At 52.3% G+C, this 22394-nt stretch overlaps 1 protein-coding gene across 1 annotated transcript in view; it reads right to left on the minus strand.

Moving 5' to 3' along the window:
* Positions 1-22394, minus strand: part of Stab1 (stabilin 1) — a 31251-nt gene that overhangs the window by 4799 nt on the left and 4058 nt on the right. The window contains exons 2-50 of the mRNA XM_031361286.1: positions 21356-21492; positions 20926-21041; positions 20615-20700; positions 20480-20549; positions 20035-20133; positions 19701-19811; positions 19305-19501; positions 18939-19069; positions 18626-18753; positions 18297-18391; positions 17990-18124; positions 17729-17866; positions 17517-17579; positions 17159-17272; positions 17021-17074; positions 16750-16830; positions 16360-16518; positions 15642-15704; positions 15350-15445; positions 14897-14983; positions 13981-14092; positions 12705-12891; positions 12502-12595; positions 12225-12383; positions 9987-10082; positions 9278-9373; positions 9096-9143; positions 8867-8997; positions 8586-8697; positions 8205-8282; positions 8029-8127; positions 7825-7923; positions 7581-7712; positions 7223-7351; positions 6879-6935; positions 6423-6506; positions 5702-5897; positions 5497-5592; positions 5365-5410; positions 5208-5284; positions 4972-5097; positions 4699-4772; positions 4524-4598; positions 4164-4286; positions 3794-3841; positions 3523-3600; positions 3272-3418; positions 1826-1966; positions 1677-1736 (exon numbers count right to left, since the gene is read on the minus strand). Of these exons, the coding sequence (XP_031217146.1) occupies positions 1677-1736; positions 1826-1966; positions 3272-3418; positions 3523-3600; positions 3794-3841; positions 4164-4286; positions 4524-4598; positions 4699-4772; positions 4972-5097; positions 5208-5284; positions 5365-5410; positions 5497-5592; positions 5702-5897; positions 6423-6506; positions 6879-6935; positions 7223-7351; positions 7581-7712; positions 7825-7923; positions 8029-8127; positions 8205-8282; positions 8586-8697; positions 8867-8997; positions 9096-9143; positions 9278-9373; positions 9987-10082; positions 12225-12383; positions 12502-12595; positions 12705-12891; positions 13981-14092; positions 14897-14983; positions 15350-15445; positions 15642-15704; positions 16360-16518; positions 16750-16830; positions 17021-17074; positions 17159-17272; positions 17517-17579; positions 17729-17866; positions 17990-18124; positions 18297-18391; positions 18626-18753; positions 18939-19069; positions 19305-19501; positions 19701-19811; positions 20035-20133; positions 20480-20549; positions 20615-20700; positions 20926-21041; positions 21356-21492 (5160 nt within the window). The remainder of the gene's footprint in view (positions 1-1676; positions 1737-1825; positions 1967-3271; positions 3419-3522; positions 3601-3793; positions 3842-4163; positions 4287-4523; positions 4599-4698; positions 4773-4971; positions 5098-5207; positions 5285-5364; positions 5411-5496; positions 5593-5701; positions 5898-6422; positions 6507-6878; positions 6936-7222; positions 7352-7580; positions 7713-7824; positions 7924-8028; positions 8128-8204; positions 8283-8585; positions 8698-8866; positions 8998-9095; positions 9144-9277; positions 9374-9986; positions 10083-12224; positions 12384-12501; positions 12596-12704; positions 12892-13980; positions 14093-14896; positions 14984-15349; positions 15446-15641; positions 15705-16359; positions 16519-16749; positions 16831-17020; positions 17075-17158; positions 17273-17516; positions 17580-17728; positions 17867-17989; positions 18125-18296; positions 18392-18625; positions 18754-18938; positions 19070-19304; positions 19502-19700; positions 19812-20034; positions 20134-20479; positions 20550-20614; positions 20701-20925; positions 21042-21355; positions 21493-22394) is intronic.

The raw sequence follows: 22394 nt of genomic DNA on the forward strand, positions 1-22394 counted from the left end.
CTACCCATGCTTATCTGCAGACATCCCAGGCAGTCATTCCCTCATCTGCAGGTCTAAAGAGCCACGCACAGGCCTTAAATTACAGTGAACCATAACTTGTTACCTGGGATAAAGTATTATCTATAAACTAGGCACAATAAGAGATAAATAGGCCTGGAGAGATAGCTCAGTGGTTAAGAGCACTGGCTCCTCTTCCAGAGGACCCAGGTTCAATTCCCAGCACCTACATGGCAGCTCACACAAAATTTGCCTTGAATCTGAGACAATTCCTTCCCCCTCCTGTGTAACTCCAGTTTAAAGAAATCTGACACAGACATACATCCAGGCAGAACACCAATGAACATAAAATGAAAATAAATAAATCATTTAAAAAAACACTATGCGGGCACTGGAGAGATGGCTCAGCAGTTAAGAGCTCTTAAGACTGCTCTTCCGAAGGTCCTGAGCTCAAATCCCAACAACCACATGGTGGCTCACAATCACCCATAATAAGATCTGATGCCCTCTTCTGGAGTGTCTGAAGACAGCTACAGTGTACTTACATATAATAATAAATATATCTTTTTTTAAAAAAAAAAAAAACACTATACATATAAAGTAATTATTTTCCAAAATAAAGAATATTTTGTATTTGCAGAAAAATGGATGTAACTGCAGATAATAGCATTAAGTGAATTAAACAGGTCTCAGAAAAACAACTATTGTGTAGGTTTCCCCCACACACACACTGGTGGTTTCTAGATTATGGACAGAATCATAAAATCATGTATATATGTGACTTAAGTAAAAATGAAACTGTCAAGAGAAACAAAATAATTAAAAAGGAAGGGGGGCAAACAAACAAATAAACAAACAAAAATAAGCCGGGCAGTAGTGCTAATCCTAGCACTTGGGAGGCAAAGGCAAGTGGATTTCTGATCAGGTTCAAGGCCAGCCTGGTCTACAGAGTAAGTTCCAGGACAGCCAGGGCTACACAGAGAAGCCCTGTCTCAGAGGGGAAAAAAAACCCAAACAAAAAAAGGAAGGGGGCAGAAGGTGGGTAGAAAGGAATCAGGGTACATACCCAATACGTAATATTTGCTTGTCTAAAAATATTCTTTATAAAACACAGTATAATGTACAATGAAAAGTTTTAAATAATTTGCAACAAATACAAATTTTGCATATTTTAAAAACCCAAGCTATTTCTGTGTTTTTCAGTTTAATATTTTTTATACTTAACCTGTTTTTTGTTTGGGTGTATGAGGCACCGGGGAAGGAACACGCCTGCCACTGCTCACAGGGAGACCCTACAGGAGTGGCTTTTCTCCTGCTATGTGGGTCCTGGGGAGCAAACTCAGATTGTCAGGCTTGGCAGCAAGCAGGCTCACCCACTGAGACATCGTGCCAACATGATTGAATATGAAATTGGAATTGTTGGTAGGAGAGCCACTATTTATGGGCACACATGCAGGGGTAACATTCCACACACCTTGGTTGCACACTACCTCATGTGTGCCCATGATGGGAAGCTCTTACCTTGTACAAGAAAATTCACACAGGCACATTCGTTCCCAGAAAGAGGTAAGCCTATATACGGTTGCACATACGCATTCACCCCCATTCACACACACTGCACACATATGCACACATGCACATTGTACACGTTGGCAGACCCACATTCATGAGAACAGTACCGTCAACAGGCGGCTGAAGATCTTGTATCCGAAGCTTTCAGCAGCGGTAGTGACATTTCTCTGGGAAAGAGCATGCATGAGCCACATGGTCAGGTGGGAGGAAGGGATCCCAGCCTGCCACCCAGCCCAGGGTTCTTGCCCAGCCATACCCGAGGGACTGGGATAGTACCAGCCTCCCAGTGTAGCACATCTGGTGGCAGCAGGACACGGTCGATGAAGTGCAGGACACCATTCACTGCCTCGTGATCGCTGCTTACTACCCGAGCAAAGTCATTGAGATAAATGCTGCCCTGTGGGAGACACATGGTTGCATTGATCAGTAGGGTGCTTAAAGTCATGGGGTGTGCCAGGGCCAGAGCAGGGCCTGAGATGATAGCCAGTCCTGCGAGTTGAGGTTGAAGGTGAGTTGGTCAAGGGCAGAATCAAAACATGGGCTAGGGCTTCCATCCCACTGAGAAGCCTACACAAGGCACCACGCTGTGGGGCAGTGAGCAGAGAAGAGAACAAAGAACAGAGAGGAGAGAGAGAGCAAGAGGAAGTAAGAGTGAGAGGGGAGAGAAGTAAGAGAGCAAGAGGGTGAGAAAGTAAGAGAGTGAGGAGGTAAGAGTGAGGGAGAGAAGAGTAAGAGAGCAAGAGAGTGAGAGGAAGTACTGGACAGACGAAGTCCAGTAGAGCAGCCACCTCGGAACCCCGGAGACCCACTGAGCAAAGTAATTTGTTCACAAGGGACGGTAGGCGTTCGGTGATTTGTGCCTGAGACCAATGGCTCAGATTTCAGCCCAGACCCCTCACAGCTGCCCTGCAGAAGATGTGTGCTCTATCAGGCAGACACTGCCTCAAACACCCAGCGTTCTAGCTGGACCTTACAATCATCTGACCACAAGCCAGGCATACCACGCCCCATACAATAAAAGGGGTGGTTTGCCCCCTCCTCACTCTCTTGTTCTCTTGTTCACTTTCTCCCTCCTCTTACTCTTCTCTCTTACTTCCTCTCACCCTCTTGCTCTCTTCTCTCCCCTCACTCTTACTTCCTCTTGCTCTCTTGCTCTCTCTCTCCTCTCTGTTCTTTGTTCTCTTCTCTGCCTTTCTCCCTCTCCTTCCTTTCTCTCTCTCTCTCTCTCCTTCCTCTCCTTTCTTTCTCTCTACTTAACTAACATATTTCTCCTTCCTACAATAAAATAACTCATTCATACATTGCCTCCTTTTAATTAAGGCGCCGTGCAGCAAACAGGTCGGCCCCGGGAGAGAGAGAGAGACCTGGACCTCAGCAGCAGGCCCCCTGCCACCAGGGAGAGAGAGAGCCTCAGCCAGGCCGGGGTGCAGCCCAGGCCCCCTGCTTTTGGAACAACACCACACTAGGCTTGGCATTGTGGGAACTTGGTGCTGCTACCAGCTTACCTTGAGAGTCCCAGGTTGGGGCAGGCCAGTGCTAATGAGTAGGGCCCAGAGGGTGGGTTCTCTCTGAGCCAGACTCCTCTCCCTCTTATTTCAGATCTAGGCTGAGTATTAAAGGAATGGAGGCAGGGCACAGGGACTGAATCCTAACTGGGCAGGAGGACCCTACAGCCAGTAAGACCAACAGGGTAAGAGCTCACCTCCCTCTCACTAACACGCAGAGTGTGCCCAGACAGTGCAGTGACATAGCCCTGTTCCAGCATCTCTTGGCTCTCCAGCTTCCGGCAGCCAACCACGTGGTAGCGAAACACAAGCTGGCGATGAGCGCGTATCCTAGCCAGCTCATCCTAGCATAGAGACATGAAGATAGTGGGAGCTGATGATTGTCACCTCTGCCCCTGCCGTGACTAGAGTATTCAACCCTCTCAGGTCTGCTTCCAGGGCTGTATACCTGTGACATGTTGCTTGTTAAATCAGCATGTGGCACGAAGATGGTGAAAGGCCCATCACCCTTGAGCTCCTTGTATTCCTGGGAGGTAGGAAAACAACTTGAGCACAGAAAGGGTGATCTGGGACCAACTGGAACTTCTAAGGATCTGCTGGGAAAAACTTAATCCTGGGAGAGACCAGGCCAGCCAACCCCTCACCCAGATGGGATCATAGAGGCCCAGAGATGGTTGGAGATTGCCCGACAGGTCTCAGGGCCTAGGCTGAATACTCACCAGGAGGTGGAGGCTGAAGAAAGAGGCATACTTGTTCCGTAGGAGCTCCTGGGGGATCGAGGGTCAGCTCAGATTTTGGGCGACCCCCCATTCAGGGGCTGGTGCTTGTCCTAGCACCAACAGCCCAAGGTCTGGCCAAGGCAGAGACAAGGAAAGGAAAGCCAGGGAGGGTTCTGAGCCAGGGTCAGGATATTTTCATGTGATATAGATGAGTTTTAGCCCAGGAAGAATTAAAGGTCAGATTCAGGGTCATGGGGTCATGGGGTAATGGTCAAGGACCAGAATTGATATGGGGCCTTAGCTAAGATTGCTGTTCATGTTCATGAGATGTAACCACAGTCAATTCCGGGTCAGGCTTGGGAGTCATTACCAGTCCAACTCGCCCATGACAGGTGATGCCGTCCCCCACAGTATGTGTTGAGTCACAGGAACATGTCCTCTGGCCATCTCCTGTGCTTTTGCACACAGCATAAGGACTGCAGCCTCCATTGTTCTGAGAGTGGGAGAGGAAGGGAGAGGAGGCCGTGGTGGTGTCCTGCCACCTCCAAAACACCAGTCTTAGGGAAGATGCCTCTCATCCCTGCCCAACCCTCAAAGCTTTATTTCTACTGTTGAGCCGGACTTGAGCTAGGGGTAAGGGAGGCCCTGGAACCATCCTGGGGTTGAAGAGGGCTGTTCCTACCCTCAATCCCCTTTCCTTGACAAACGGGATAGGATTTGAGGGCCTGACCTGAGAGCAAGGGTCCAGAAGCTTGCAAGTCTGAATGCCATCACCGCTGTAGCCCTCACGGCAGCTGCAGGAGACCTGTCACAAATCCTGATCACTGTGGCTGCAGAAAGCCCTGAAAGGGCCACCCCAGACCTGGTCTGAATTGGAGACCCCAGTGTCAAGCCTGTCAACTGACCTGCTGGGGGCCTGTGGGAATACACTCAGCGTGAACATGACAGCCCCCATTGTGAACGAGACAGCTGTTTATCTCTAGGGGAAGAGACACTGTGATGAGGAATAGTCCTTGATGACCCCGCCATTCATCTGTCCCTCCACGACTCTATCTCCTTCCTATTTGCTCCAAGTCACCACCTGCCCTCTGTGCCGTCAATTCTTCTTAGCCTGACTTAGATCACTAAAATGCCCACCCCCCACACATGTCTGTCCCTTCAGGTGAGGGACACCTCACCCTGGCACAGCTCCCCATCTCCCATGTAGCCATCCTTGCAGGTGCATGTCCGTTGCCCAGGAGCCACCTTGGTACAGTTGGCATAGGGTGAGCAGCCCCCATGGCCAGAGGCACAGGGATCCACCTCTAGGGACAGAAGTTGTAAGAAACAGGCAGGGGATAAAGGAAAGGTTAGAGAGATGGGACAACCACCCCATGCATTCCAGAGTGGAGCCCAGGATATCCACCGGGCCAACCTGAGCAATAACTGCCATTGCCCGAGTATCCTGCAGCACAGACACAGACAGGGAGTCCACCGGAGTCCTGGATGCAGCTGGGAGGGATGGCAGCCATTTAGCCTGTGTCTGTCCCCACCTGCCCACAGTTGCCCCGCAATAGGTTGGGCTCACTCACTTGGCATTGGGATCACACTTCTTGGGACATTGATGATCAGTGATTTCTGAGAGCAGGACAGAAGGTTCCGGTCACTCAGACAAGAATTGTTCCCTATCATCCCTGACCTCCAGCCCTCTGGAACCTGCTTACTCTGGTCACAGCGGAGACCCTGCCAGCCCGCATTACAGACACAGCTTCCATTCCCACGTAGCCCCTCCTGGCACAGCCCGTGGTCACAGTCACATACTGGAAGTGGGATAATGAAGGACAAGAGTCACTCACCTGCTCCTTATGGTATAACACCCAGTCTACTCTCCTTCCCAAGGGCCACCATCCGACTCTCTGCAGACCTCACCTCCAGAGCAGGTGGGTCCATAGCGACCCAGCTCACACATCTCACAGGCTGTCCCATGGAATCCCTCTTGGCAGCGACATTCCCCATTGCCCAGGAACCTGTCTTGGCACTGCCCATGGCCTGAGCACACTCCACCTAGACCCCCTGGACATGGCTCACATAGGGTGCCAAAAAAGCCTGGGCAGCAGTCGGGTACCTGTAGGGGCAGGGGAATGGGAAGGGAAGGAGAGAGGCCCAGGCTGGGATTGATGTCACTAGCCAGGGAGAGATGATAACAACATCTCAGGGCCATGCAGACACAGAGCAGAGAGCAACTTGGAAGCACAGACCCAGGGAGGGTAGACCGGAACAGGCAGGGTGTGGAGGATGCCTTCCACAGCCCTTCCTTGTGGGGCAGGCTCAAAAAGAGAGGACTGTCACCTCATAGACTGTACAAGAGCAGGAAGCCTGGTTACTGCCACTGGGTTTGGCTGCTGGGGCCAGCTCTGGGATGTGACCCTGTATCTCTCTCCCATCTCTATTCCCCTGGGGGTTAGACACAGGACCAACAGTAGCACTCTGATGTTGGACATTCCTAAGGCCTTTGTTTTACTGTCTTTGCTGGAAACTTAGCATCTCTGCTCTTGAAATCAGTCTAAACTCTTCCTCAGGGGTGGGGGTGGGGGCCCTCTGTCCTCTCCTCCCTGGGTGAAGCCTTGGTGAGGAGCGCCTCAGGGCAAACCTGGATCTTCTTTGCGCATGTGTAGGAACAGCCCCGAGAGAAAGAAAACCCAGATCTGTAGACACAGCTCTTCCTCGGCGTGTCCTAGAGTGGGAGACACAAAGGTCTTCTGGTAGCTTGGGCAGAGACAGACAGGGCAGTGTGCAGGAGACAAACAACCATGCTGCAAGCGTCAGAGTAAGTGGGACAGACAAACGTGAGGAGGACAGAGAAAAGCAGATGGGTCATAAGGGGCTGGCAGAGGGACCAGGCCTGAGGCTACAAGTTTGGGTGAAGCAAACTTTGGCTGCGCTCACCTGAGCAAACGTTGGCTGTGGCTCAGTCTTAACTGCCCGCCCATGACAGGTTAGTTCCAGCATGGCTGGATCCAGGGTGGGGGTGGGGGTTGGGGAGTGGTGAGAGAATATTAGCGGGAGTATGGAAGTAAGTCCAGAGCTGTACTCAGCCCGGCCTCACCTGAAGCTGGAAGCCTTGAGTACAGCGGAATTTCCGGGTACAGTTTACGCATTTCTCCTGGGGAAGAAGGGCAAGGTATTCATTGGTCCAGAACAAGACTGGCCAAGTGATCCTTCCTGCTACCTAGACTAACCAGCAGACTAACCAGCAGACTAACTAACCAGCAGCTGCTGCTCTTGTGTTTTGCTTTTGCTTGTTTTTGAATCAGTGTGTCACCATGTAGCCCTGACTGGCCTCAAGCTCAAGAGATCTGCCTGCCACAGCCTCTAGAGTTCCAGGATTGAAGGCCTGCATCACCAGTTGCAGCTGCTGATCTGTAATATCCTCTGACCCCAGCTTCTCACCCGAAGAGCCTCTGCATGGCTGTGCAGGCAACGGCTAGAACCCACTGCCAAGATCCCCGAGAGTCCGAAGAGGGAGCTGCCCGGGGCTTCCAGCAAAGGGCCCTCCAGTGGCATGTGGTTCACCTCAGGCTAGAAGGAGGAGAGCAAGGTGAGTCTACCTACCCGCTACCACCACCCTCAGTCTTAGAGGCAATGAGACAAGAACACAAGAACACACTCCAGCGATAGGGGGTAACTCCAAAGATTGGAAGAAGTCTCCACTGGAGCAGAAGCTGGGTCTCCTAGGTAGAGAAGCTTCAAGGGGGAGTCCTAAAAGCAGAGCCCCTAGAAAGGGTGTTCTGATCCCATCCCTTCAAACCTGGCCACTATGATTGTAGAAGACCAGCCAGTGGGCAGGGCCCAGGAGGGAGTTGCGGTGTCCCCCTTTCCGCAGGGCCTCCACAGAGAGTGCCTCCCCGAGGATCACGTGATGTCGCACTGTGTCTATGCCCTGCCGGGAAGGAGTCAGTTCAGGGTCTCTAAGACTCTTGAGTGCTCTGGGCATCATGCCATCTCCCATTATGGCAAAGGAAGGCTCATCTTCCCCACCCCCAAGGCCTCACCAAGATACTGTTGTTGCCCTGGGTCTCCAGAGAGTGATTTGTGGGCACAAAGATGGTATAGGCTTTGGCAGCCTCGATTTGGGCCACCAGTTTGTGGTGCTAGGGATAGAGACAGGGAACAAAGTAAGCATGGCAGCTGGTGCAGGGGGCCTACCCCCGCGGCCTCCTGGGAAATCATTCCCCTTGAATGAGCCTCCTTCATACCTTTAGCTGCTCCCCGAAGAGGCGGAAGGCAGGGACTCTATCTAGTTGCTGCAGCAACCCTGGCCCAGTCTGCATGTCACGTCTTGAAGGGAGCAGGACCTAGCGTAGAGCAGGAGGGGCTGTCAGTCCATCATTATGGCCTAGGAAGTTCCCCACACTCCCTTCTCCTGCCATACCTGGCTAATAATGTGTAGGATACCATTGGTAGCAAGGAGGTCGGATACTTCCACAGTGGCATTCTGCACCCAGACTCTCTAGAAGGCAGCAGATAGAACTCAGGTTTGCTGGGCATGTGTGAGAAAGGCTGGCTCTCTCACAGCCTCAGACTCTACCAGGCAGATGCATAGACCTCACCAGTACCCCCACATGAGAAGGATAGAGTTACATGTGCTGGCACGCACACAGCTTCTAATGAGAACATGATGAGTTCTACGTACAGTCTCAGAATCAGCCTTGGGCAGGGACTCCAGGCTTATTTCCTGGGAGCTCTGGTTTGGGGGCAGGGTACAGGTAAGAACCACTCCAGCTCCCACACAGCTCCAGAGTTCATCTCTTACCCCACTGATGTTATGTATCTGCCAGCGTGTCGTGGCACTCAGTGTGGCCACTTGTTGGCCATTTAACCGGGCCAGCTCCTCCTCTGAGAAGGCACCCTGGAGAAAGTGAGCCCTAAAGAGAAGAGTTGGGGGACATTGGACCTACAAAGATCTTTCAGCATGGGCTCTCCCACTTTTGTGGAGACACAGTAAACAAAGAACCAGATTCTCTTAACCTTGTCTGAGAAGGGTCCAAGGTCCTACCTAGAATCCCCTCTAGAGCCCTTCCCAGCTGTCCCCACCTGACCAGTTCTGGCAGCATCTTTGGCTGCAACCAGAAGGCCTGGTCCTCAAGGCTCAGTCTACGGATGGCAGATTCAGAGGGTACCAGGGCTGTGAGTCTGCTGTCGGCAGGAAGAGTGATGCTTGAATTCTGTACACAGTGAGTGGGAGCAGAGAGATAAAGATGGACATTTCTGTATCCAGGAAGGTCTTGTAGACATGAGCCCAACCCTAGCATCCTGACCCTACCTTGAACCACTGGGAGAAGGCAGAGAAGTAGGCATTTGCCTCCAGTTCCTAAAGGGGCAGAGAAAAGCTGAGGTTATAGGCCTAAGGACAAATTGAAGTCCTCAAGCACCCCCCCTCCCAACAGGCCAACAGGGAGGACAGCACAAGGCATAGAGAAGAGGACAATTTTGTGCACCTCTTACCTGGATGATGTCTCCATAGCAACTGAAGCCATCACCGCCAAAATGAGGGGGGCATACGCAAACCCGCTGGCCTCCCCCCACTGCCTTGCAGGTGGCCTGGTAGAGGTAAGGAATAGACAAAGAGATGATAGCCTCCATTCATCTTCCAAATAACAAGCTGGGTACCAGGTATTCTTATCTTTCTCTCCTTCCAAATTGCTCATCCCCAGTCCTCTGCCTGTGCGGCCACTACATCCTTCTACGCCTCCTCCAGCTATTCTGTCTGTATTCACAGAGCCCATTCAGTAGGCCTGCTCCCAGTAGCACAGAGCACTGGACACTAGAAACCATCTCACCAGTCATAACAAGGGACTTGGGGGGCCAGCACTAAAGAGCAACAAAGGTAGCCATCACTTTCAGCAGCTGAGCTTTTGAAAGTAGGAGGGGCCAGGCCTGTCAAAGGCAGAGCTGCTGTAGGGTAGGAGGGCAGAGGAAGGTCTCAAGGGGCACTGAGGAGCTTGGAGGGGCTGGAGTATCAAGGATTGGGGTAAGACAGTGAGGGGACTGGGCAGCCTGAGCTGGCTCTTGGCGGACCTTAGTAACAAACACTTTATCCTATGATAGAGCAAAGGAGTGATCACTTTAGGAAGATTCCAGTGCTAAGGACAGACAGACATGACCCGTTGCAGCAGGCCCTCCTCAGGAGCTTGAAGCCTTTAAACCCACTTACCAGGCCATGGCAGCCACCATTGCCTACTCGACAGGGGTCAATGGGGCTGCACTCGTAGCCATCTCCAGCGAAGCCCAGCTTACATGTACATCGGCTCTGGGGAGGCCAGGGAACAGAGAGTCTCATCTCACCACGGACTCCATCTCTTCCTCTGCTCCCCAGGAGATCTGCTCATACCCCAGAGGAGCTCTTACTATCTCGCCCTCATCGATCTGTGCCCTGGATCCCCAGGGGGACACCTGCTCCCAGAGTGAGGCTGATTAAGAGATTCCCCACGCCGGGCAATGGTGGCGCACACCTTTAATCCCAGTACTTGGGAGGCAGAGGCAGGTGGATTTCTGAGTTCGAGGCCAGCCTGATCTATAGAGTGAGTTCCAGGACAGCCAGGGCTATACAGAGAAATCCTGTCTTGAAAAAACCAGAGAGAGAGAGAAAGAGAGAGAGAGAGAGAGAGAGAGAGGAGGAGAGAGACAGAGGGATTCCCCTGGCTGGGAGCTTCTATATAGACTCACCACCACCCTGTACTGGGAACCCCATCAAGGCCATTGGCCTGAGGTCAGTGGCTTGTGGCAAGTGGGCAGGTGTGTCGGCCAAAGACAGCCCCAGAAAGGAAACTGGGATCCCACTTCCTCCCCTGTGACCCAGTCAATTGTTCTGGTCCCTTCTCCCACTAGGGACATGCCTTTGGGCTTATCTCTACTACAAATGAGCACAGGTGAGGCCCCTCACCCCCACATCTTAATTTCAGGGTGGGTGGAGGATTTGTAGCCCAGTGCATTCAAAGCCTCAGTTCTAAGCTCTCTTCCCAGTCTTCCCTCCACAGGTTCTAGCTACATAGCCCAGCACGGTATCCAGTGTGTGATACCCCACTGAGTACTCAGTCTTCCTCCCGAGTACTCCCCAGTTCCTAGGCGTTCTAAATTCTAAGTTCAGAGTACTAGCCCTTATCCCAGTCTGAGTTTTTACTGTCACTACTCCACAGACTGCTGGTCCAGAGGCCACCATAGAGCTGAGAAGATGGGGCCGTTGAAGAGGCCAGCTCAGAACCAGCCACCTGGCCTCCTGCTGCTGCATTAAATATTCTTTTTTTTTTTTTTTTTTTTTTTTTTTTTTTTTTTTTTTTGGTTTTTCGAGACAGGGTTTCTCTGTGTAGCTCTGGCTGTCCTGGAACTCACTCTGTAGACCAGGCTGGCCTCAAACTCAGAAATCCACCTGCCTCTGCCTCCCAAGTGCTGGGATTAAAGGCGTGCACCACCGCTGCCCGGCTAGATATTCTTTTAAAAGTATTAACTTATGCAAAATTATTTTATGTGTATGTGTGTTTCGCCTACGTGTATGTGTGTATATCATGTGTGTGCCTGGTGCCTAAGGAGACCAAAAAGGCACTGGATCCTCAGTGTGCTGTGAGCTGCCATGTGGGTTCTGGAAATCAAACCTGGGTTCTAAGTGAGAGCAGCATGGGTCCTAACCATTGACCCATCTCTCCAGTTCTAATTTATTTGTGCTTACTTTTTACATATGGGAGTTTTGTCTGCATTACATCTGTGTACTATCTGCATGCAGTGCCTGCAGAGGCCAGAGGAAGGCATCAGCTCCTCTGGAGCTGGAGTTCTAGACAGAGGCTAGCTGCCACACGGGTGCTACGAGGCTAACCCAGATCCTTTGTAAGAGCTACAAGTGCATAACCACTGAGCCATCCAAACCCGGCTTAGATTTTCTTTTCTTTTATTTTGTTTTGAGGCAGGGTCTCTCTATTATGTAGCTCTGGCTGGTAACAAACTGGCCTCAAACTCACAGAGATCACCTGCCTCTGCCTCGGGAGTGCTGAGATGAAAGGTGTGTCCCACTGTGCCTGGTCTGTGTTAGAACTTGTCAGAACTCTGGTTCATGAGCCTCAACATTCTTGATCTGGAGGCTCTGGGTACTAAGATCTCATAACAAGTACATAAGACTAGATCATGAAACTCCAGAGATAGATTTCTGTGAGCCTACAGACTTGGGAGCTCCAGAGGAAGGGTTTCCTCCTGCCCTGTTTAGTAGTCTTATACTCCCTGAGTCTGAGAGAGAGGTTTCCCTATGACAGGTGCTTGGTTACACATAGGGATCCAGTGGGCACATGAGTGACCAGTGCCAGGGTGCATGACTTCATCTGCACCTGTGGGTCCAGACTCTGAGCTTACAATGGATGTTCCTAAGCTTAGATTGGGAAAAGTCCCCAGCTATCCTTCTGTGCCTCACCTGTCCAGGGCCCACATAGCTGCAGAGAGCATCAACATGGCAGCCACCTCGCGTGTCTAGCCCACATTCATTGATGGCCACACAGATGCGGCCATCCCCACTCCAGCCTTTGTGGCAAATGCAGCGGTGAGTGCCCAGGTCTCCAGGGACACATTCAGCCTGTGTGGGTTATAAATAAGTGACTTGGGGTTACATGGTCATGGCTGGAGACCAAGGAGCCCCACCCTGCCCCTGGGTCAGTAAAAGGGTGAGGAGAGAGAGCGAGAGAGGGACTAACGTTCTCTGAGCAGCCACCACGGTCCGGGCGTGAGCAAGGATTGCTGCGTTTGCAGGAGAAGCCGTTACCTTCAAAACCATCGTGGCAGACGCACCTGGCAAAGGGGAGAAGCCGCCCATTTGAGGCTGGGGAAGAAGCTGGAGAATGAGCAAACTGACATGTAATTATGGACAGAACACAGAGGGAGCCAGAGTCCTCCTCACCTGGCAACACCCTCCTGAATAACACAGTGAGCGTCCAGGTGGCAGGGCTGGGTCAGCCCTACGGATCCACAGTTTCCCATGGACTCATTGCAGAAGCGACCTTGGAAGCCAGGGGCACATGTACCCTGCTGGCACACCCCTCCACTGCCAGGACGGTTGTCACATAGACCATGGACACAGCCACAGTCTGTAAGGGAAGAGATGGGAAGAGAGAAAGCAGACAGGAAGCAGGGCTTGTTGGTAGCCAGGACTGTTTTGTAAAATACAGGTGGGGGCTGGGAATGGAGTAGCTCTAGTAGACTATATATTATTTGAGCCCGTATTAGGATTCTTTTTTCTTTTTCTTTTTCTTTCTTTCTTTTTTTTTCCAGACAGGGTTTCTCTGTATAGCCTGGCTGTCCTGGAACTCACTCTGTAGACCAGGCTGGTCTGGAACTCAGAAATCCGCCTGCCTCTGCCTCCCAAGTGCTGAGATTAAAGGCATGTATGCCCAGCCTGAATGAGGATCCTTAAATCATAGGCCATTTCATACTCAATGAACAGGCACGTAACCTACAAGGGGGGGCCATTTTGGATATTTTTGTTTTGTTTAGTTGGGTTTTGTTTTGTTTTGTTTGCTTTTGTTTTTTGTTTGTTTTGAGACAATGTTTCTCTGTGTAGCTCCAGCTGTCCTGGAACTCACTCTGTAGCCCAGGCTGGCCTTGAGATCCGCCTGCCTCTGCCTCCTGAGTGCTGGGACCAAAGGCATGTGGTGACACCCAGCTGTGCCGTTTTGATTTTTTTGTTTTGTTTTGTTTTTCGAGACAGGGTTTCTCTGTGTAGCCCTGGCTGTCCTGGAACTCACTCTGTAGACCAGGCTGGCCTTGAACTCAGAAATCCACCTGCCTCTGCCTCCGAAGTGCTGGCATCAAAGGCGTGCACCACCACTACCTGGCTTCTTTCTTCCTTTCTTTCTTTCTTTCTTTCTTTTTTCTTTTTTTCTTTTTCTTTTTTTTATCGTTTTGAATTTTTAGTCAGGTCATTCTATCGACTCTGCCTCCAATCCCAGTAGCAGAAAGTCTCCGGCGTGTCTTGCTGAAATCCTGCTTGCTTTAGATTAAAGCCCAGTTCTCCTCTGGTGAAGAGGACAACATCCACTGCTGTTCTCCAAGGGGCACCATCATCATTAGCCTCCATCATTCCTCTAGGGCCCTGTTCCTTCTGGGGAAACCCTAGGCACCTTTCCTAAATAGAGCTTCTTTCCCCCAGGGGATGTGCCCAGGCCGAGGTCACTCACCCTCCTGGCACTGCTCTCCGTGCTTGTTTGGGTTGGAGCAGATATGGCAGGCAATACCCTTGTAGTCTGGAAAGCAGAGGCAGGCTCCATTGCCCTGGACCCCATCGTTGCACTGAAGGGTGGCAGGCACAGGATCAGTCATGGACATGGTCACCCCAGCCCCACCCCCATGAACTTCCCTCCCTGGTGGGCTCTGAGCTCCTATTCCCCCTGAGACTTCACCCTGGAAGTGACTTCCAAAATCAGTGAAGCTGCCAGAGTAGCCCTTCCCTTGCCCCGAAAGGCTCATGGCCCCAGTGATGTTTTGAACATTAACTGCTGTGTTCTTCTGTGGCAGGTACTAAGGAGCCCTGATGTCCTAAGGTGACAAAAATAGAATATTAAAGAACACTAATAGGTCATCTTTTGGGAAATAGATGGAAAACCTATCAAAATAATTACTTATTTTTAAAAAAAAGGTTAAGCGCCAGGCATGGTGACACACGAGAGGTAGGTGTATCTCTGTGGGTTCCAGGACAGCCTGGTCTACAGAATGAGTGCCAGGACACCAAGGGCTATGCTGTGAGACCTTGTTTCAAAAAAATGATTTTTAGCATGTTTGTGTGTGTGCCTATGTGCGCATGTGCCATGGAGGCGTTGGATCCATTGGAACTGAAGTTACAGGCAGTTGTGAACTACCTAACACGGAACCAAACTCAGGCCTCTCTGCAAGAGCAGCATGTGCTCTTAACCACTGAGCCTTCTCTCCAGCCATCTCTCCAAATTTCTAATGGAACAGTTTTGTCCAACATCAGTTACTTAGAAAAGTTACTTTTCGTCTTAGGGAAGCTGAGACGAGAGAGGCAGGCCTGGTTCTGACACCGTCAGCCGAGGAAGGTACCAACTTTCATTACACCTAGCAAGGGTGGAGACTCACGTTGCCTTTGCCATAGCAGGGGTTGGAGAAGCCCCCAGGACACTGTGTGCAGTCAGGCCCAAAAAATCCTTTGCAGCAGCCGCGTTTCTGCAAGACACAGAGCATGCCTGGCATCCAGCCCATGCCAACCCCCACCCAGAAAGTGCCTGCGTCCTGCTCATCTCTAGAGCACAGAAATGGGCGTGGATTCCCCCACCCCCAGGGACATCTCTTTAACCATTAGCACTCGAGACAGGGCTGGGGGTTATAGTTCAGCTGCAAAGCGCTTGCCTAGCAGATGCAAGGCCTTGGGTTCTGATCTTAGCGCTACAACAGAACCAACAAAAACTCTTCTAAAGCAAACAAAAGCAAAAGGAATGCCTGGGAAGGGAGGCCTCCTCAACCCAACTTGGGAGCCCCAGACAAAGGGGAAATGCTCAGGATCCCAGGGGTCCCACGCCTGCCCAGGCTCACTGTGATGGTCTGGTTGCAGTAGTCAGCACAGCCTTTCCTCAGGACATTGAGCCCAGTTGGGTCGTGGATATAAACACACTCCTTGGGGAAGATATCCTAGGGCGCGCCATACAAGGCCGGTTAGTGGAGAGGATGCTGGGCTAGCCTTTGGTCCCATTATCCCACCCTGAGCAGGGCTGAGCCCCCGGGTGTGGTCCAGCCCTCCTTGCTCCCACTCCCCACCGCAACCTGGGTATGCTTGAGAGTCTGGCAAAAAGGGATCCATCCCTGAGGGCCGGGCTGGAGTGCTCACCATTTTCACGCTGTTTAGGGGGCATATACTGGCATTCAAGGCTTGGCAATCCACACAAGAACCCTAGGAAGATCAGAGCAGGGTGGAGGGAGGGGGAGGAGGGTCAGAGAGATTCAACAACCCTGAGATGGTGCCATGGAGCAAAGATCTGAGCCAGGCAGTGGTGGAGCATGCATGCCTTTAATCCCAGCACTTGGGAGGCAGAGGCAGGTGGATTTCTGAGTTCAAGACCAGCCTGGTCTACAGAGTGAGTTCCAGGACGACCAGGGCTATACAGAGAAATCCTGTCTCGAAAAACAAGCAAACAAACAAAAAACAAAAAAAGATCTGAGGGAGGAGAAGGAGCCAAGCATAGAGAGGCAGGGACACCAGAAAAGGTGTTGCAAGGAGCCTGTAAGAGGCAGGCAGTTACCAGGCTCTCCAAATGCAGGGGTGCACTGGTCACCACAGCAGTCTCTGATGGAATGACCTAGGATGCTCTTCCTTCACTGTGGTCTTCTCGCCCATGCCTAACTGCCCTTGTGTCACACCACCCTCTCTCAGTGAGAGCTGAACTGTCCCTGCACTGTGCTTTCAGAACTGTGAGCCAAACTAAGCCTCTTTCTCTGTATTACCCAGTCCTGAATGAATATCCTGTGATTGCAGCACAACAGTGTTGTCCCCTGCCCACGCTCTAGGGATGGGGTTTGGGTACAGGGTGGAGCCTGGGCTCACTCACCAGCACAGTCTGGTGTTGCTCTTCATCACAGTGCTTAGGTAGGATAGGCAAGATGGTGGGGGGCAGCAGGATGCCTTCCAGCATGTGGATCACACCGTTGGCGGCAGGCACATCGACCCTTCGCACAGGGATGCCCTCGGGTCCCAGCAGGATGCGTCCCTGAAACACAGATCCCGCATGCTATCTCCACCCAGCAGGCTTCAGAAGGCCCTTGCTCTTCTGTTTTTGTCTGCTGTGGCTTTACTTCATACTGTGGGACCTATGTCCACTTTCCTAGCTCAGCTGGGGCCTTGTCAAGCATCCTGCCTTGTCACCAATAGGCATAAACAAGGCCAGCAGCTCCTGCACCGACCCGTGTGCCCAGCTGCCCTCAGATCTCACAGATCTCACCTCCTCAGAGATATTCACAGTCAGGACCTGGTTGGCCATGGTGAGGATGTGTCCCTTAGAGATGAGCTTCTCAACTGTCAGCTGAGGCAGGAGACAGTGGTTTTAGGCTGGGCACTGGCCACACCTTGTTCAGGTGCTACACAGTGACTCTCAGAAGTGAAGAGGAGGATAAGAGGAGAAGTGATAAGGAAATCAGGTCCCCAGAAAGATCAAAACCTGTAGAAGTCTTTGAAATAGAGGACACCATGAAGGGGATGGGACAATCTCTCACCTGGCCATGGTTGTAGATATGGTACCGTACCAGCTCCTGAAGTTTGGAAAGGCCCTGAGGGGAGAAGCCAGTTCCTGGAGGTTGATGGATGAGCCCTGGCAGTCCCAGCCCTTAGCCCCATAGCCCCATAGAACTTACTGCTGTGAAAAGGTAGATCAGTCGGCCATCTCTCAGGCTGTCCACAGCTTCATTGCTTGGGGCAAAGACTGTGAAGGGCCCAGGCCCATCCAGGATAGATGGCAGCCCACAGTTCTGCAGCATCAGAATGTAGGATTAGACAGATCCCTGCCTCAGAGCCCTACCTGGTTCCTGCCGCCATCAGCGAACAGGGAGCTCCTACTGGTTAAGTGGGAGACAAGGCAATCCATTAGTCCAAAGCCTCAGGGAATGGTGATGGGGCAGTGGGGCTCTAGGAAGGTGGGTGGGCAGATTCTGGGGCAGTGAGCTGTTATGGTCTGGATGTCCAGCCAGGTAGAACTGCTTTTCCCAAGCTCACCTCCAGGATGGTTTCAAACCGTGTGAAAACCTCCGTAGAAGCAAGTATCTGGCCAACAGTTTTCTGTAAGTATAAGAGCCCCAGGATGAGGTGGCTTCTGCCCCAGGAAGAGGAGGAGCCTTGCCTCTGCAAGCCAGAGAAGTCTCATACCTAGCCTTAACACACTGAGACATTCCCTACAGCACAAAGTGGAGAAGAGGTTGTTGGCTCACCTTGGGGTCCCCTGGAAGCGGGGGTGGAAGCTGCCATCGTAGGGCAGTGACTGTATGGAAGACCCCATTAGCTGCTATGTAGTTGGCCTTCTGGATACTGAACTGCTGGGGCTGGTCTTCGTACTTGTAGGCATATCTCTGATGAGATAGACGCAGGACTATGTCCACATGCCAAGCCCTCTGTTCTGTAGCTCCCTCCCCCTGCTTCACATTTATCCCAGCTGTGTCCTCTGCCACTCTTCTGGCTCCTCCCTTTCATACCTTGTTTTTGAAAGTGATGGTGATCTCCTGGCCAGCCAGTGTCCACCACTTGCGTGTATTTGGGGGCCCTACATTCTCCAGGATGTGCTCCCCTGCGATGATATGTTGTCTGCAGAGTTGCTGGGCAAGTGTTGCCTGCAGACACACAGGGATGGAGTGTTGGGTAAAGCCCAAACAGGCCAACCCTCTTTGTACCTCCCCTGCCTGAGTCATGGAGAGGACAAGAGGCTGTTGTGCAGGTCACCATCTCAAAGGGAAGATCATGAACAGGGGGTTCATGAGCTACTTTCAGGGAGAAAGGGCTCACATTCATGTTACTGGAGGCAGAGGAGACAGAGAACGTGGATGGCACCAGAACTGTGAATGGGCCTGATGTAGTAAGGATCTCCTGGCAGCCCTGCTCTGTAGATGGAAAGGGGTGGTGTCAGAATTCAGATGGGAGCTCCTGAGGCAATGGGTCTAAATGTCTAGCATGGGAAGGGGACATTAGTGCTGGGACCAGACCCCACCTCCATCCTGGTCTCATCCAGTTCATGGGCAAAGAAACTAGAATCTCTGTTGAGACTAGGTCTCCCTCCCAGCTCTGTGGGTACGGGGCAGGGGGCATGGTCACAGGTAAGCCTAGGGGGTACACACCCAGCATGGCAATGGCCACTCTCAACCACAGGAGCACCAAGCCATTCTGATTGGCCCTCCGAACCTCGTGGAGCAGATGTCCATAGCAGGCATGACCGTCACCCACCTCATCATCTTTGCACACACAGCTGGAGACCCAGAGAGACTGATCAGGGAAAGGATGGACCACCCCCTTGATCCCACCACCCTGCCAAGACCTCCCTGCCAGGCTGAGTGGAGGCGCACAGAGGAGTACACTGTGCACTCCACCCACCCTGCCCTGTGCCCAGCCCCCTTGGCCCCTGTGCCCAGCCCCCTTGGCCCCTGTGCCAACCTGGTCTTTCTATCAGGGGTCACCTGACAGGTGGCTGATCTGTCGCAGGAATGTGGTTTGCAGGAGACATGGCAACCCTCAGAAGCATTGTTGTTAATGCTTGTCATACCTGGCCGGCACATACAGGTGGCCTGGGCAAAATGGCAGGGGCAGGAGAGGATGGAACATCCACCAGTGAGGAGACAGGAAAACTGCTGGCATATGACTCCCTCACACAGCCCTGCCACCCCTCCTCCAATACCAGGGTTGGCATTCTCCTCACATCTTATAAATGGGGCATCTGAGGTGTTCAGACGACCTGGGACTTGCCTAGAATCCCACAGCCAGAGTGAGTGAGGGGCTCGTGAAGCAGGTGACCAAGCTCACCTTGCCTGGCCCACGGTATAGGCAGAAAGTAGAGTTGCTGGGGCAGCCACCAAAGTTGGTGAGGCACGGGTCTCGGGGCAGACACACTTTCCCATCTCCATTGTAGTTTTCTGGGCATTGACACTGAGCCTGCCCCTTGGGGGTCACTGAGCATCGGGCCAGTGGGGAGCAAGGATTTGGCTGACAGGGGTCAGGAGCTGCCAGGGCAGAGAGAGCCTGAGTGAGTTGAGCCCCAGGAGCCCTCTCATGGTTTTCACCAGAGTGGCCATAGGCCCTCTGTCTCGTAGGAAGCATTTTCTTTCTGAGTAAGTGGCCAGACTGCGAACACCCTCCCAGTCCCTGCCACCCACTCTGCTCTCCAAATTGAAGTCCCCTGCCTCCAGATCATATGCTTACCAAGACAAACATTGTCTTGCTGAGTGTATCCGGGCAGGCACTTGCAGGTGGGTGCCTCTGCAGAGCACTGGGAGTTCTGGGGGCATTTCAGGCTCTGGCAGACTGGGACCTCTAAGCAGAGAGATTACAGTGAAGGCTCAGCCCCAAGGTTGGGGAGGAGCACAAAGCACTCTGCCCTACTTGCTGTGTGACTCTGAGGCAGCTGCCTCACCTCTCTGAGCCTCCAAACAGTGGCTGTCTGGCCCAGGTCCTACTGAGACTCAGTAGAGACTCAGACCCTATCTGTCACCCCTACCTGTCCTCCCCTCCTCAAGCCCCAGGCAGCATTACTCACCTTGGTCACAGCGGGGTCCAGTATATCCAGCAAAACACCGCAGACAGCTTCCATTCCCCCGTGGCCCGTGGCTACACACACCGTGCACACAGTTGCACACTGAGGGGGACATACAAAGGCACGTGAAACCACAGCCTCACCAAGGTACATACAGGGACATCACCTTCCTGCCTTCTGCATATTTACAAAGTAGGAATAACCTTGAGAGTCCAGAGCTCTGATAAAAGATCACAGTAGAAAGGGAACTCCCAGAGGAAACCAGGGAGTAAAAAGAGGGGCATCACAGAGGGCTTCCAGGAGGGGGCTTCTGAGACTCCCAGATGCGAAAGCCTCCGGGGCAGGGCTCAAGGCCAACATCCCAGGAAGGAAAGGCAAGACTGAAGATTTAGGAGAGGTCTGCAGAGACAGATAGGATTGGCCTTGCCCAGAATCCCTGCAAGTTCACCTGATTGGCAGTCAGGCCCAAATCTGTTGGGGTCTCGGCACTCCTGGCAGGCTGAGCCGCTGAAGTTTTCCTGTTAATGCACTAAGTCAGTGGGGTCCCCCTGACACCCCTACCTCATCCCTACCCAACCTTTACCTGGCACACACAGGTCCCATTTCCATCTATGCCATCCAGGCAGGTCCCGTGGCCACTACACGGTGCTGCTGGACCACCAGGGCACTCTGTGGACCCCAAGAATTCAACTCAGCTTTTTCCTACAATGCTTCCTTTACCTCTCCTCCAGCCCCTCCCCCAGGACAGCCAGGGCTAGGGAGCCACACTCTCAAGGCTCTCAATGAGTAGTCACTGGTTGAACAAGGTTGAGGGCAAAATAGGTGCCCCTCAGATGAGGAGCTGGAGGCTGGGGCATAGGGTGACTGGAACAGGGTGGGCAGCCTCTTCCATACCAAAGCACTGGGATCCCCAGTAGCCAGGGCAGCAGGCCTTCTGAACCACATCCTTCCAGCACTCCTGGCTGCAGCCACTTAAGGATATCACAGAGCCCCTGAGCTGCAACTCATAGCTAGGAGAGAGGATAGGCGGGTGATGGGGTGGTGGGCACCTGTGGCCGTCACCTTCTCACACTGAATTCTAGGAATCTTATCCCACCCACCTTTCTCCTCTCCATCTAATCCAGGGCTGAGCCCAGGGCCCAGCACACAGTAGGTGCCTTGTTAAACACCCTTCCTCCTCCCTTCCTGTGTCTACTGCTCTGTAGGACACAACAGGTATTGTGTGTTAATAATACTTTGTTTGCTCCCACCTGGAGGTCAGTGAGGTTCTTCCAGATCCCATGCCACCCTCCTGAAAGTAGGGAAGAAGCGGGTGGGCCCATACCGGCAGTCCAGGAGTATCTTCTCTGGGAAATTCCGAGACCAGCCCGAGGGACATAGCCGCCTCCTGATAGCTGCACATGCCGTGCAGGGTGTGTGAGTGACAAACTTGGTGTGGATGTCGCAGCGTTTAGACCGTACCTGGGCCATAGGCAAAATGCACAGTGAGGAGCCTGCACCGCGGTCTAGCCTGAGTCTATGCCGACTGCACAGTTTCCCTTCAGTTCAGTGGGAATGAGCAAGGCCAGGGAACACCCTAGGAAACCTCATTGTCATCTCCTGTCCCCATGTCTGTGGCTGAAAGCCTTCAGTCTTTCTCTTTCTCTAAGAGAATCATTTCCATCTAAGGTAAGGAGATTGAAGTCCCAGGGTAGCCTTTTCCCAAACTGTCATAGCGTCTGGAGCCTGAATTCACGACATAGAGCTCCTTGCCTTCTTGGTCCAAACAACCATGTAACAAGCCTCACACTGTGTACAGGAATACAGTGACTTCGTCCTCGACCTGTCACACTAGGACAAAGCACAAGCTTTCTGCCAAGCACCAGCACTAAGAGGAGGGTCTGGCCTGCTATGTTAGGGCTAGGCAGCCACGGCTGAAAAAGCCCCATGGCAGTCCTGGCCCAAGGTTCCACCTCCAGGTAAGGAACCTGCACCCAGGTGATGACAGGCAATGGGGGCAGCGGGGAGAACAGGATCCAGGATGTTTTCATTTGTGTTCCTGTGATAAAATACTCTGATAAAATGCAACTTAGAGAAGGAGGGCTTATTTTAAGCTCACAATTCCAGGTCACAGTCCATCACTGAAGGGAGTGACAGGGACTTAAAACAGCTACTGGTACAACGTCCACAGCCAAGCAGAGAGAAGTAAGAGCATGAGGCTGCAGAGACAGCTCAGCGGTTAAGAGCACTGTCCGAAGACAGCTGCAGTGTACGAAGACAGCTGCAGTGTACTCATATACATAAAAAGCAAATATTTAAGCCAGGCGGTGGTGGCGCACACCTTTAATCCCAGCACTTGGGAGGCAGAGGCAGGTGGATTTCTG

The sequence above is a fragment of the Mastomys coucha genome, unplaced genomic scaffold (assembly GCF_008632895.1).
Source record: "Mastomys coucha isolate ucsf_1 unplaced genomic scaffold, UCSF_Mcou_1 pScaffold9, whole genome shotgun sequence".
Taxonomy (NCBI): Eukaryota; Metazoa; Chordata; class Mammalia; order Rodentia; family Muridae; genus Mastomys; species Mastomys coucha.